At 43.2% G+C, this 14,165-nt stretch overlaps 1 protein-coding gene across 5 annotated transcripts in view; it reads left to right on the forward strand.

The window, feature by feature from the left end:
- The window catches only part of AMBRA1 (autophagy and beclin 1 regulator 1), a 152,728-nt gene that overhangs the window by 29,924 nt on the left and 108,639 nt on the right, over window positions 1-14,165 (forward strand). For all 5 annotated transcript variants that reach the window (XM_075105475.1, XM_075105471.1, XM_075105473.1 and 2 more), the window contains 2 exons: window positions 5,354-5,440; window positions 13,129-13,308. In XM_075105475.1, coding sequence (XP_074961576.1) covers window positions 5,354-5,440; window positions 13,129-13,308 — 267 coding nt within the window. The remainder of the gene's footprint in view (window positions 1-5,353; window positions 5,441-13,128; window positions 13,309-14,165) is intronic.

The following is a 14,165-nucleotide window of genomic DNA, read 5'->3' on the forward strand; positions in this document are numbered from 1 at the left end:
TGGAGTAGCGCTAACCAGTAACGTGTGCGCCGTGACAGCAAACCTAAGACGCGGCGTAGGAACTGCATAGCCTTAGAAACTGTTACTGAGAAGTTAAATTTGCTGCATTTAAGTATCTTCTCAAAGCCTGCTGAGATGAATCACTCTGTCCCAAGAGGCTTTTGGTGGTGATCCTTGCCCCCGTGGGGAGAGTGTGGGTACAGTCCAATGGCTGGTGCGCAGTGAGAAGGTTGCTTCGTGACTTTTTTCCCCTCGAGCTGCAGCAGCTGGCATTCAGCTGCTTCATTCGTGAGAAATTTCCCTTTTCTGCTTTTAGTGTTTTGTGTGTGCGCACTCTTTCTCTCTCCCTTATCTAAAGGTGTCCTGTAACTTAGACCTTGGTTCCTTTCCCCCCTGCTAGCGATCGCTGCAGTTTGCAGACCCGAGGTAACAGAGCAAGTGCAGAGCGGCAGTTCCATAGCTATTGATGTCTGACAGAAAAAGAGTCTGCTGAGATCTCAGTGCTGCTGTACAGAGGCAATTTATGTCTTCTTGTAGTAGTTCTAATAAAAAAAGGCAACAAAAAACTGCAACCCCCCTCCTCCTATTTTGGCAAGCTGGGCGAGAAGGATCTCTCAGGGTGAGCAGAGCTAATCTTCATCATTGCGGCATTGACTGACAACCTGGAGGATGATAATGTGTGATTTTATTTTTTTTTTTCCTTGTGAGCGGGGGAGGAGAGTGGAAATTGCAGTTTCTTTGCTAATTGTACTTTAGATGTCACTTGTGACAATTTCATATTGTCTAGACAGAGATAGTGGAGCAATTGCTTCCACAGAGCCTAGTGTTAGCCTGCTATATATCTGGGTAGTGAAAATGGGGGTGTGGGAGAGGAATAGGGTGCTGTAAGCACCAGAAAGGAATCGGGAGTCAAGCATGATCTACTGAAATGTTTTAAAAGGAGATGCAAGGAATATGCATTTCTGTTCTCGCTTTGCATTCTTTTCTGTCGGAAACGTAGATACTTAGTGTCTAGCAGTTCCCTGTAACAGAGCTGCCTCTATTAATCTATGGTTTATGTTTACCCTCCTTAACAAAATTGCTCCCAGCCTCAGCATTTACTGTGGTAGGATATTGGGCTACCACACTTTAGGCTTGCTGAAAACAGTCTATGTCTCTTCTGGGACTTTGGGTGGCAAAAGCTATGAATGTGGCACCTCAGACTTGACAGAGTGCAGCATGAATTACTCCAAAAACATTTATCTGTGCCTTCTTGGGGAACAGTAGGTTACGCTACCAGTGTCACAGACGGGACACTTTAGTGATCATTATAGCAGTATACCTATTATTGAACCCATTCGTCAGTACCAAATGCATTTGGATCTGTAACTTGGGCCTCAAGGGCTCAGTCTAGAATGAGTTAGTTAAATAATAGATTTTATTTGTGTTTAGTACTCTGGTTTCAGAACAGATATTTGCTAGAGCATAAGTGCAGAGATGGTCTATCTGGGTCTCATGAGATTGCATGTTGACTTGTTTTGTTCTTTTTATTTTTTTGCCTGCTATATGTATTTATGTCCACCTGTTCATTGCTCTGTGAGCTGGGAGGGGACAGTAACAGGACAATTAAGAACTACCAGTCAGGCTTAAAATCAGCTGTAGCTCTCAGCATTTACTGTTAACTAAATTATCTTTGTCCACTTGGTCTGAATGTGGTCCTAGTATGTGGCTTGTGTGCCTCAGTGTGAGATAGTGCAGGAGCTGAGTTTGGTCTTGGAAGGCTTGGAAGGACCTGCTGGAAAGGCCGTCTTAGCTGAGACCATTCAGCTTGATCAGCGCAGCCTCAGAGAGGGTCCTGGGGAGTGTGTTCAATGGAGTGTGTTTATCATCCCGCTTTCCATGGTCCCGTAACTACTGGCTTTCCTAGGGAGCCCTTCTGGTGCAGGAGGTGCTCCTAAAGCAGCAGCAGCTCCCACTGCATCATGGAGTGGTGCTGCAGGCTCTTCAAGTAAAATCATAGGGCTGTGAGGTCTGTAGACGGTCTGTTTACCTGGATACCTGGCCATCCTGTGGCTTAGGCAACTGTTGGTTTGTGTTTTACTAAAGCTATACATACCAGTTCTCATCTGAGGTATCTGGTAGAGCAAGGCTTTTCAAGTATTCGTTTCAAGGATCAGGTGGGGTGTAGAGGTAAGAACTATAGATTCCCCAAAGTGCTCTTCCCAAGCCAGGCAGAGGGGGTCCTGGCAAACCTGTACTGAGTTACTACAGTGTGTGCCCTGCTCCTGCTCCCACACCCTTCCGGTGCCCTTTTGTTGGAATACATTTTTATTTCCTTCAGTGCAGCTGCTGGCTGCTTTCCGGAGGTGATCACTCTAAGTCAATGCTCTTCTCAGGCAATTGCCAGCTTTCAAAAGGTGAGAAGAGAAATATGGCTGGAGAATACCTGGAGACTCCTTTCTAACAGAGCCTGCTGGGCCAGGCAACAGGTAGTGGTTGCCTTCCCTTGTGGCTCTGATTTTACTGTCATTTAGTGGATAGTCCCTGAAAGGCTAGAAGAGAGGGGGGCACATATAGGTGCCAAGACTTTTGACAGGGATTATCACAGAATCCCAGGTTGGAAGGGACCTCAGGGATCATCTAGTCCAACCTTTCTAGGAAGAGCACAGTCTAGACAAGATGGCCCAGCACCCTGTCCAGCCGACTCTTGAAGGTGTCCAACGTGGCCGAGTCAACCCCTTCCCTGGGGAGATTATTCCAACGGTGACTGTCCTCACTGTGAAAAATTTCCCTCTGGCGGCCAATCAGAATTTCCCCAAGAGCAACTTGTGTCCATTCCCCCTTGTCCTCTCCATGGGACTCCTTGTAAAAAGGGAGTCTCCATCATCTTTGTAGCTACCCCTTAAGTACTGGTACATGGGGATGAGATCCCCTCTGAGCCTCCTTTTCTCAAGGCTGAACAAACCCAGCTCTCCCAGCCTATCCTCGTATGGCAGCTTCCCAGTCCTCTGGTCATCCTGGTGGCCCTTCTCCGGACCCCTTCCAGCCTTTTTGTACAGCGGGGACCAGAATTGCACACAGCACTCCAGGTGTGGCCAGACAAGCGCGGGATGATGACTTCTTTCTCTCTGCTGGCGATGCCCTTTTTGATGTAACCCAGCACCCTGTTGGCCTTCTTGGCTGCAGCAGCCACTGTTCACTCATGTTGAGCTTTCTGTCCACCAGGACCCCAGGTCCCTTTCCACAGAGCTGCTCTCCAGCCAGGTGGATCCCAGTCTGTGCTGCTATGAGTTTGATTATCTGTGGATACATTATCAGGACTCTGTAGGCATTGCAGGGAAATGGCATCAAACATGCCACTTGGTTGTGTGTAGGTTGCTCACACCTGTAAGGAGGCAGCTGCTCTTTCTAGGGTGGGTGGCCCTGCCAGGCTCTGGGTGCTGAAGACCTTTCTCCGTGGTAAGTCCAGTGAATTAGGCAGGGTGATCCAGTAGGATGGCAGTTTTGGCACATCCAGGCTGCTTGCAAACAACTGGTGTTGGAGTGTTCTGAGTAAGCAACTCTGGGGAGCAGACTTACAAAAAGCATGTTGATGTTGCTATTGCAGTAACCCAGTCTCTGAACTCTGAGCCAGTTGTTTAGAAAGGGGCCAGCTGACTGAATAGGTAGAATATGCCTTCTGCTAATGCCTTTCCTCTCAGAAGGAATAAAAGCAGTTTATATATGATGTAGGTGATAGGTATACCTCATAAAGCTGTTGCACCCCTTGTTCTGGATTAGCTGCTTTTGCATATATTGACATATTTGGAGCAGGGGAGAGGGTTTGGTAAGGCAGGATTGAAGTATGATAACTTTCTGGGGAGCCAAGGGATTCCTAATCTGTAGCGGTGTTTAAGGTTAGAGCTTTTGACTCAGTAACCTGGGGAATTAATTAATATAAAAGTTTTAAGAGACTTAATAACTGTTCTTGAATAAGGCGGGTGGTTGCCAAGCAACTCTGCCAGAGAGGACGGGATTTCTTGCCTTCTCTAGAGTCCCAGTGCTTTGCAGCAAGTACTGAGTCTCTTGAGCTGACACATGCCTTTCCAAGTAACTGAAATGATCTCTTGCTGTTTTCTGTATTCTAGATCTATAATGTAAAATTGAAGTAAATTTTTTTAATTGCTTGAAGGCAGTAAAAAGTTGCCTTATGATCCTGGGGGTGGGGGGTGGTGTCTGCTGCTGGAAAAAACATGTTTTGTTTGTATTTCTACTATCTTTATCTGGCTAGAAATGGGAAGCTGGACATGGGTTAAATCTGGTCCTTCCTGCTTCCTGTGTTGACTCTTGCTGTCCTGCATTGCAAGTGTTAACTGCGAATAAGGAGTGTGGCGCTGAGACAGATAGGTTCAAATCTTTCTTGCCAATTACGTGTGTGGGTGAATAGAACAGCTGTGGTGTTGGACCTCTTTGACACAACAGTTTTAAGTTGCAGATGCTGGAAAACAAAATTTAGCAGGAGTCCTGAGGCAAAAAGACTTGAAAGGGAACTCGGCGACCTTATAAACTTTGGCAGTTGATTTTTCCACTCTCCACACCTGCCCCAAATCATCTCTTGTTAATCCAATGGTTGCAACAGGCTTGAATGAATCAAGTCTTGAAACAGTGCCATCCTCTGCTTTATGACAGGAAGCTAGATAGAGGTGCATGTAGAAGCCAGGGTGGGGGACATGTTCCTTCTATATGCTTTCGATTCTGCTCCTTCATGACTCAGACTTGCTTCACGCATATTCAAGCTGTCTGGCTGCATTTGCATACATTTACTTCTTGAGTGAATATTTGGTGTCTTTCCCTGTGGCTGATTAAGATACAGAGGAAACAAACTTTTTGTAGCTGAAAACCTCTCTTACTGAGCCTTGAGACTAAGATTGAATATCTTACCGTGAATAAGCACCACTGATGCCCTTAGAGTCCACATGCTGAGCTCTGTTCCTTGTCCTGTGTTCCTTGGCCTGTTCCCTGCCTAGCCACCTTTGAGTAGGTAAGAACCTGACAGATGGCCAGTGCAGTGTTAGTGTTTATGGATCTGACAGGTTGGGATGGCTTGCCTCCAGAGGAGAAGTGGCATCTGCATCTTTCTCTTGAAACTTGGAAGCAGGTTTGGGACCACTCTTCTTTTTTACTTGAGGTGATCTTCCTCCTGTGCAGTGAGAATATTATACTTTGACTAGCTGTGTGATGAAAAAACTTATGCCATCAGTGAGTGCTTCAGTATGTTGCAGAATTCTCTGCACTGATGATAGAAATAGTCTTATGAGGTTTCAGAAAGTATGGTGTAAATAGGGAGGATATGCCTGAATGGTCTCTGACTTCATCATTTGTTTTACCTTTCTAGGAGGTTGCTGGAGTCTTCCCTCATTTCATTATCTCGCTATGATGGAGCAGGGTCCCGGGAACATCCGATCTACCCAGATCCAGCCAGGTAAGAGCTAAATGCAATCTAAAGGCATTTAAATTTCATAGGCACGCATTGCTCAACTCTTTGGGTATGGTTCTAATATTGGGCCCATCTCCTCCTCAATGACTTGCCATGGAGGCAGGGTGCAAACCAAATGAAGAAGATGCTGTTAAGTCTGGGAGAGAATGAGGAAAAGAGGAAGAAATTGCTCTTGAAATAAGCACATAAGGATTATGAGGATAAGGAAATCATTTGGGATGGAGAACACTAGGTGGCAAGCAGGTCCAACAGTAAATGAGATTATGTCAATAAATTTGAAATCTCTTTTGAAGAAGAATGAAGAAAAAAGGAAATAGTCTATTGAGGAGTAAGGGAGAATGCAGTAAAGGCAGTTAGGAGCTGGTGTGAGCAGGCAACATGCTTGGAAAACGGAATGTCTCCATAAATACATCCGTATGAGAGAGCATAATCAGGATGTTATGTATACTTAACTAAAAACAAAATACTGACAATTATTTCTGAAGAGTTGTGAATCATTGACGTTAGACATGAACACCTGTAGTGCTGCTTAATCTCCAGAAGAGGTGGGAGTGTTTCAGAGGACCACAAAAAGCAAACATGGCAGAGTTATCAAAAATGCAAAGGAGTGATCTTTGCAGTTTCTACTTAGTCTATTAAGAAAGCAACAGATGGGATAATGTGACCCACAGACTCTGTCAGAAGAAATGATAGAGTCGTAAACAGCAAGCAGCTTTGGAAACTTTCAAAAATTAAATTGTGACAAATAAGCTTTCTTCAGATGGATTTAGCAAAGCTATGAATGAGAAAAATTCAGTAAGTGTGACATATATCTGATTTAGCCTATTAAGAGGACCTCTGGCATAGCTGCATGAACTGCATGAATTAGGATTTATCATAAAGGAGAGTACAGGAATACTGGTGTTTGAAAATGGAATATTTAAGTTGCTGAAGGAGGTTTGGTTTTGTGGTTTGTTTTGGTTTTGTTTTGTGGTTTTTTTTGTTTAAATCTCATTCTTTTTTACATCATTAACAACAAAATCTGCATTTGTATAGAGATGATGCTCTAAGTACAATTTCTGAAATAAAAAGCTAGGTTGCAAACTGGCCACATGGTATAATTATGTTGGTAAATAGCTCCTTGCTAACTATCTCTGTAGATAAAGCCTTGTAGAAGTGAAATCTTATATTAGGCTTTTTCCATTCATTGTGAAGAAGGTTGCTTTGTAAAGGTAATTCAAAGGCTCAGGAATGGTGTAAATAAAACTGTTTGTAGTGAGGTAAAGGTAAGGTGGAGTGTGATACCTGTACATAGGGTCATTGGGAAACCAGTCTAGGCAACTGCAGAAAGTCTTGGCAACCGTGTGTCAGAATGATGTTGATAAATATAAGTGTTCTAAATGACAGGTAAAGGGATTGGTTTACCTGGAAAGATGAAAATTATGTTTTACAAATGTTAATGAAAAGCTTTTACTACATTCAGGTCAGTTTCTAAATGCCAAGAGCTGCTGAATGGCTGGAAGTGTGCCATTCCTTATTTCTGGAATGTGTAATCCAAAGCAGGCAGACTTTATTGAGCGCATACTGTAAGAACTGATTTTGGCTCTCTGTGAGCTGCTTTTAAAGAAAGAAAAGGAATAGAGCCTGCCTAGGTCACTGATTCCCCCTCCCACCAGATGTCTGCTATGATGAACCTCAATAAAATATATGAAAGAGGATAATTTCCTAGCATAAGGAGCATTGTCAAAAATATTTTTCTGCTTGAAGCCATTTTTAAGCTAATAGATGCTCTTCAAGTGACAGCTGAAGTGTTTTTAGGTTGTGGTAGAAGCAATAGTGGCTTGAGTTAATAAGGACCGTTGGGACAAAAGTCCAGTGTTGGAACTTCTTCTAAGAGGGTTAATTTGTTCTAGTAAGTGTCACTGTCGTTTTCAGAGGATGAATTCATATATGCATAATCAGCACGAGCTGGAAGCTTGAGTAGGGTGAGATCAGAGTCTTCCTCCATAAACCTAACTTGTGTGCTAGGCTAGTAGTCTCTTTTTAACTGTTCCTATAACTTGTTAGAAATTGGGGATGTGATTAAAAGGAGTGTTACTGCATTTTGAGTTTTTTTTTGTAGTATCGTATGTTTGTAACAGAAAGTTAGGACTTTCAGATGTTCTTATATAACAAAGTGGAAAAGTGAAATGAAGGTGAAATAAACATGCATCTATCTAGGTCTCTGTGTGCTTAAAAATACATTAAAAATCATAGAATCATGGAATGGTTTGGGTTGGAAGGGACTTTAAAGGTCATCTAGTTCCAACCCCCCCTGCCATGGGCAGGGACACCTTCCATTAGACCGTGTTGCTCAAAGCCCCATCAAACCTGGCGTTGAACACTTGCAGGGATGGGACAGCCCCAGCTTCTCTGAGCAAGCTGTTCCAGCACCTCACCACCCTCATAGTGAAGAATTTCCTCATTAAATGTAATCTAAATCTACCCTTTTTCAGTTTAAAGCCATTATCCCTTGTCCTGTCGCTACATGTCCTTGTAAAAAGTCCCTCTCTAGCTTTCTTGTAGGCCTCCTTCAGGTACTGGAAGGCTGCTATAAGGTTTCCTGCAGCCTTTTCTTCTCCAGGCTGAACAACCCCAGCTCTCTCAGCCTGTCCTCATAGGAGAGATGCTCCAGCCCTTGGATCATCTTCGTGGTCCTCCTCTGGACTTGCTCCAACAGGTCCATGTCCTACTTATGTTGGTGGCCCCAGAGCTGAATACAGCACTGCAGGTGGAGTCTCACAAGAGCAGAGTAGAGGGGCAGAATCACCTCCTTTGGCCTGCTGGTCACCCTTCTTTTGATGCAGCCCAGGATACTGTTGGCGTTCTAGGCTGCGAGCACACATCGTGGGTTCATGTTAAGCTTCTCATCAACCAACACCCTCAAGTCCTTCTCCTCATGGCTGCTCTCAACACATTCTCTGCCCAGCCTGTATTTGTGCTTGGGATTGCCCTAACCCAGGTGTAGGACCTTGCACTTGGTCTTGTTGAACTTTGATGTTCACACGGGCCCACCTTTCAAGCCTGTCAAGGTCCCTCTGGATGGCATCCCTTCCCTCCAGTGTGTCAACTGCACCACCCAGCTTGGTGTCATCAGCAAACTTGCTGAGGGTGCTCTCAATCCCGCTGTCCATGTTGCTGACAAAAATGTTAAACAGCTCTGGTCCCAATACCAGCCCCTGAGGAAAATATATATACCTCCTTAAGACCAAGCTGTCTCCAACAGAGCCTGTCTGGTATTTTGTTTTGTGGTTGTTTTTTTTTTTTTCTTAAACTCCACAATCTGAAGAATTTATTTTTAAGAGCGTGTGTGTGTTAGTTTTGTTTCTGCATCTAATGTCTGTAATGATGCTATATTTGAATAACCTGGGTCAAGAGTGAGGCAGAGAGAATATTTTTTGAAGTTCCCTCAGATTTAGAGTTAATAGTCTGATGTAGACTGAGCAGTCTATCTCAGTGGCCATGCTGAACTTCTGTAAGATCAGCTTGGCTATTCTGTTGTTCTCCACAGTTTCCATATGCAGTGAGGTCAGACAACAATCTGCAGAGGAATCAAATAAAGCTGTCATCAAAGAACACCTATATTAGGTTTGTTTTTTCTAAAATAGAAGTACGCAAAAAGATGCGTCCATCACAAGGGGGTTTGGTAGATACATCTCTAGGAAAGAATATAAACTGCTTGGAAGTTACCAAGAAAGTGACCCTCGGACTGAATGTTGCCTGTGATTTGAAGGCTTGTGTGGAATGGAGGCAACCAAAAGTTGGTGTCCACTACCAGCATTGCCTTCAGACCAAGGATTGGTGGTATGTATGCCAATGTAGATAAGACCAAGGAAATAAAGGATATCAATCAGGTAACCCCTTTAAAACATGTCTGCTGGCTGAGAGGCGTTTAGAGTTGTGAGCTGTAATGACGTCAGAGAACATCCTGGCCATGGGCATCAAGGCAGGGTTGGTAAGTTGTGTCAGTCCTTCTGACATGTTAGGAAGCATGGAGGTCTGCACAGCGGTATAGTGCTCTGGGATGCAGATGTACTAATTTTTGTGGCTGTCGTGGGGGACGGGGTCTAGACGTTCTTCAGCTGATCTTGTGAGTTTTTTTTGTTTTTTTTTTTTAAAATGTACTTCCTTAGAAGATAGTAAAATGGGGGAGGGTGAAGAGAAGCAGGCTTTGTGTAAAAAGTTTCATGTTGTCCATAAATATGGCCAGCTGGATTGGATGTCTGGCTGTAGCGGAGGACACTGTTATGTAGTAGCTCACTCTTCAGTACTCATGATGCCATTTAGAGAGAGGCACTTGAACTTTACTAATTGCTAGCAAAACATTTCCTTCCCTCAGTTCCACTTCTCACTGGCCAGCCAGCAGTGCTGGGTGCCTAGGGAATGCACTGCCTCTCAATGACATGGTGGTTGGATGAGGCAGAAGCTGTTTGGTTCTGTTTTTGCACTGCAGCGTTTCTCCTACTCAGTGCCTTGTTCTGGTGGTAAAGTGTGGCGGCATAGCCGCTGCTCCACCGAACCATCTACTCCAGTAAATTGGGTCCAGTCCCCTCAGACTAGGTTAATTTAACTCCTGTCGTATTGTCAAATACAGCCTACTCTCCTGTGGGTGCAAACTCGGTTTAAGAACTACGGGATAACCTCTATCTGTGTTTTGTCACTGCTTTGTTAGAAACAAAGGTGAGAAATAAATGGGCTAGGCAGCCTGCTGTGACTGGCATGTGTTCAGCCAGCTAAGCTAGGTTTGGCCAGCTAAACCAGGTAGACTAACTTTGGTCAGTGGCCGATCTGCAGTTGTGTTCAGTAACTGAATGAACTGAAAAGATATGTTGAACATTAACCAGTGTTCCTTATGCTGCTTTGCAGCCTTCTCCTCCCGCCAGGACAGCTAAGTCTCTTACTCTGGCTCTCAGCTCTGGTTCCAGTTTGTGTTGTAACTGTATTCTTAAGACAGAGCCTCACAAATACATTTTTTTCTTTTGTGCCCTGCATGCACTCATCTGCAAAGATGATTTCTTTAACCTATTGCTTTGAATATATTTCTCCCCACCCTTTTTGTCCTTTATCCCTTGCACCTTTGTCTCTGTGTATCAAATGTAAGTTTCTTGTCTTCTCTTTGGAAATCTTTTTCACAGGCTATCCAGTCTACATACCATGTGCTGTCAGGAGGCTGAATCTGGCATCCCACAGTTTGTTACGGCCAGTCTTTATTGCCTGCTCTTTCTTGTTCTTCTAACAAGCATCGTATTTTTTCTTGTGACGTGCTGCATAATTTGAGAAGACTAAATGTCTGCAAAACTCATTCTTCATATACTTCTGTTAAACTCCCCCTTGGTGTGATATTAGTGAAGAAGAAAGTTTCAGTGATTGCGCTGCTGGACTACTGAGACTGCTTTCCATGTTTTCCAGTGTTGCCTTGTTTCCATGTTCCTTTCTTTCTCTGTGTATGTATTATACAGTAGATATATTTTTAGGTATACACAGAGGCTTTGGCTTATGGAAAAGGCCAAAGAGGAGAGCAGCTCCTCATAAATGAGTGCCCTGCTGTAATGCCTTGCTTTTTTATACTTGGCCTATTAAGTCTTCAGGGGAGTAGAGAGAAGTGCTGTGTTCATACAGTGAAGCCTTCGATGTTATATAAGCATAAAAAGCTTTAATTCATCAAACAGTGCATAAAAGATCCAGGAGGAATCCAAAACAAATTGGGTCTGTGATTCCTCTTACCCTTTTGCTGCTTATTGATGAAGGTTTTAGACTCCTGAGCCTTTAGCCTGTCTGCTAAACTTGCTTCTTTACCAATATGGCAGCCTTGTAGAGTACAGGGAGCTTATCTTGGGGAAGATGCGCTCTCTTTGCGTCTACATGCCTTCTAATTCCTTCTTTCTTGCCATCTTCTCTTTTGCCTATAAGCCCTCAATGCATGGCACAATGGGAGACTGAATGTCCTTGATGGGTGTCTGCAGCCAAAACAACGTTAATACTATCTATCCCTTGAAGAATCAGTATATTTCTTTTGTGCTGCTTTAGGGAGAAGTCTCTAGAAATACTATTAAATGTAGTTTTTCATTGAAATATGACTTTCGGAATAGTAGCCAAGCACTTTATCAGACCTTGTCTGATCGCTGCTGATGCTGCTGTGGATGTGAAAATGATCTGTATATAAGCAGTCTTATTCCCAGTACATTGCCATTAAATCAGCAAAGCTGTGGAAGGGAGAAAAAAAAAAGTATCTTCTAACAGTCATATTATCAGAAATGATTATGGAGTTGCGTTTTTGTCGCTGGTTGTAGTGTAACACAGAGAAACCTTGTGGCATTGGTCACTATAAAGCGAAACATATCCTTAAGAGTCTTCATGACTAATGGTGAGGTCAACTGTAAAACGAATTTAGCTTGAAACGCTGCTCTGAAGACAGGTAGCATTCCTATAAGGCAGACAGGCCACCCTTCTTTGATTGCAAATGAGTTTATTTTCTTCTCTAGACTATCTGCAGGAATTCACTGTTCACTTGAGGTTTTTTGTTTTATTTTCCTTTGTTAAAAGCTGTTCACACTTTCATTTGTAGATTAAAAATTAGGGCTGGTCTCTCTGTTATCAGTCTCCTGCCTTTGCAGGAAATGAGATTTTATTTTTGTGGCCCTGGAAACTACCAGTCTGGTAACTTGAGTTGAATAAAAAAAGAACAAAATCAAACACGCATGTGGAGTGGGGTGGGGTGGGGTGGGAGGGAGCTAGAAGTTAAAGGAATAGATATGTCAATGTCTAATTATTTGGGGGAGGTTGTTGTCATCTCTCTCCTTCCCCCAAATTAGAGTTCAAGTCTAATCCAAATAAGGCTAAATAAATGATTATTCAAGCATCTGAGGTGCCTGAACTTTAATACTGAGTAACTGTGTCTCAGAAAAGATAGGCTAGGAGCTGTGGATATATGCAGGGTAGGAAAAGAGAGTGTGTTTTTACTTGTCTGGCATCAAGGAAGGGCGTAATACTGGTGGAAGCTGATGCAAACAAAGGCCAAGTTATGCACAAGAGGGAATTAAGAGTTAATTACAGAGGAAAGTTTTCCATTTCAGGTGGGTTGCAAGGCTTTTATGGTCCTGATAACATACATTTAGTGGATCTGATTAAATTGTTACTATATGAAATCCCTACCATTTGGATTACAAAGTAGTTAAAGCTATTAAACCTTTTTTTCTCCTGCTTGATACTTTATGGTACCATCAAACCAACAGCACCTTCCTTCAGGGTTTATCTGAACACTGCTGCTGTTTGGCATTGCAAGCAGAGTTCACAGTGGGAGTTGTCTTGATTCTTACCGGGGATGCTTGCTGGGGTCAGTTGTGTGAACTGGTAATAGATGAAACAATGGCCTCCAAAGAGTCCCGAGAAGCAAATTTCTCTGTGCTGTGGATGAGCTCTTTGTCTATAGGTACTGCGTAGTGCTTCTGTTTGCACAACAAGGGAATCAGGTGGGAGTGTAGCATATAAAGGGAAAATTGCTTCTACTTGCTTGCTTTATTTAATCACAGATAAAATGCAAACAATTTTGTGATATGCTGTTACTGTCCTGGCACTTGGAGCTCAAAAGGAAAAATAGGACTGGTTGTCATTCTGTACCTGTGTCACAAGTGTCTCTATATCTCTCTCTTGCTCAGGTTGTCTCCTGCTGCGTATTATGCTCAGAGGATGATTCAGTATCTTTCCCGGAGGGACAGTATTCGACAACGCTCTATGCGATACCAACAAAACCGTCTCCGCTCTTCCTCCTCCTCTTCCACTTCAGAGAACTCAAGCCCATCCGTAGAGGGAAATGATCTGGAATTTGAAGATTTCGAGTAAGTGTGCACGCTGCCTTGTCCTCTTGCTTGGGTCTGTTGTCAGCACAAGGCTGCTTTGTGGCTTCCTGCCGTTTACCAGTCAAAGGCATCTTGGGCTTCCTGTAGGAACAGGTTAAGTCAAGTCATTCAATCAATAATTAGAGCAGTGATTGCTACAAATGGGTCTTGTCATTTCTGTTATGAAAATTAAGGATGCTTTAGCCTACCTTCCACATATCAGGCTATTTCAACCAGATTTAAAAGACCGGTTAAATAAAGAAAAGGAGAATCTCTTTCTCCCATGGAACAGATGGGGAGCCAAGAGTTTATTAGATCCTTCAAACTGTGAGACAGAACAGGAACCAGTAAGAGGCTTTGCAGGACTTAGTTATTTGTTCTAAGGCTGTGGGAGGCAGCCAAACATGTTCTGTCACTTTTACTTGCTCTATCTATATAACTTTGTCAAATTAGCTGATGTTCCTGGGATTTTGTTGGTTGTTTTTTTGTTTGTTTGTTTTTGTTTTGTTTTTTTTTTTAAGACTTGGTGATTGCAAATCTATGTTAAGGCTTAGTTTTCTGTAAGGAGAGCAAATGGCCTCTTGTGTCAAAGTGAGGAATGGCTCTGCATCCAAACCGTATAGAAGAGCACTCCTGTAAGCCACTGTATTTCCTTCAGAGTGGTTCTCCTGACAGACTTTTAAAGTCTGCTCACCAACATGTGCTTTTGGAGTTCTAGTGATACCCTGTGTAATCCCAGCAAACAAATTCATTGCAAACCCTTCCCAGTAAATGGAAGTACAGTAATGGATTGCTTACATGGCATGGAGACCAAAAGTTCAGGAATTCAGATTAAAATCCATTTTAGCAGAAAAGAG

This window comes from Phalacrocorax aristotelis, chromosome 10 (genome assembly GCF_949628215.1).
Source record: "Phalacrocorax aristotelis chromosome 10, bGulAri2.1, whole genome shotgun sequence".
In the NCBI taxonomy this organism is placed as follows: domain Eukaryota; kingdom Metazoa; phylum Chordata; class Aves; order Suliformes; family Phalacrocoracidae; genus Phalacrocorax; species Phalacrocorax aristotelis.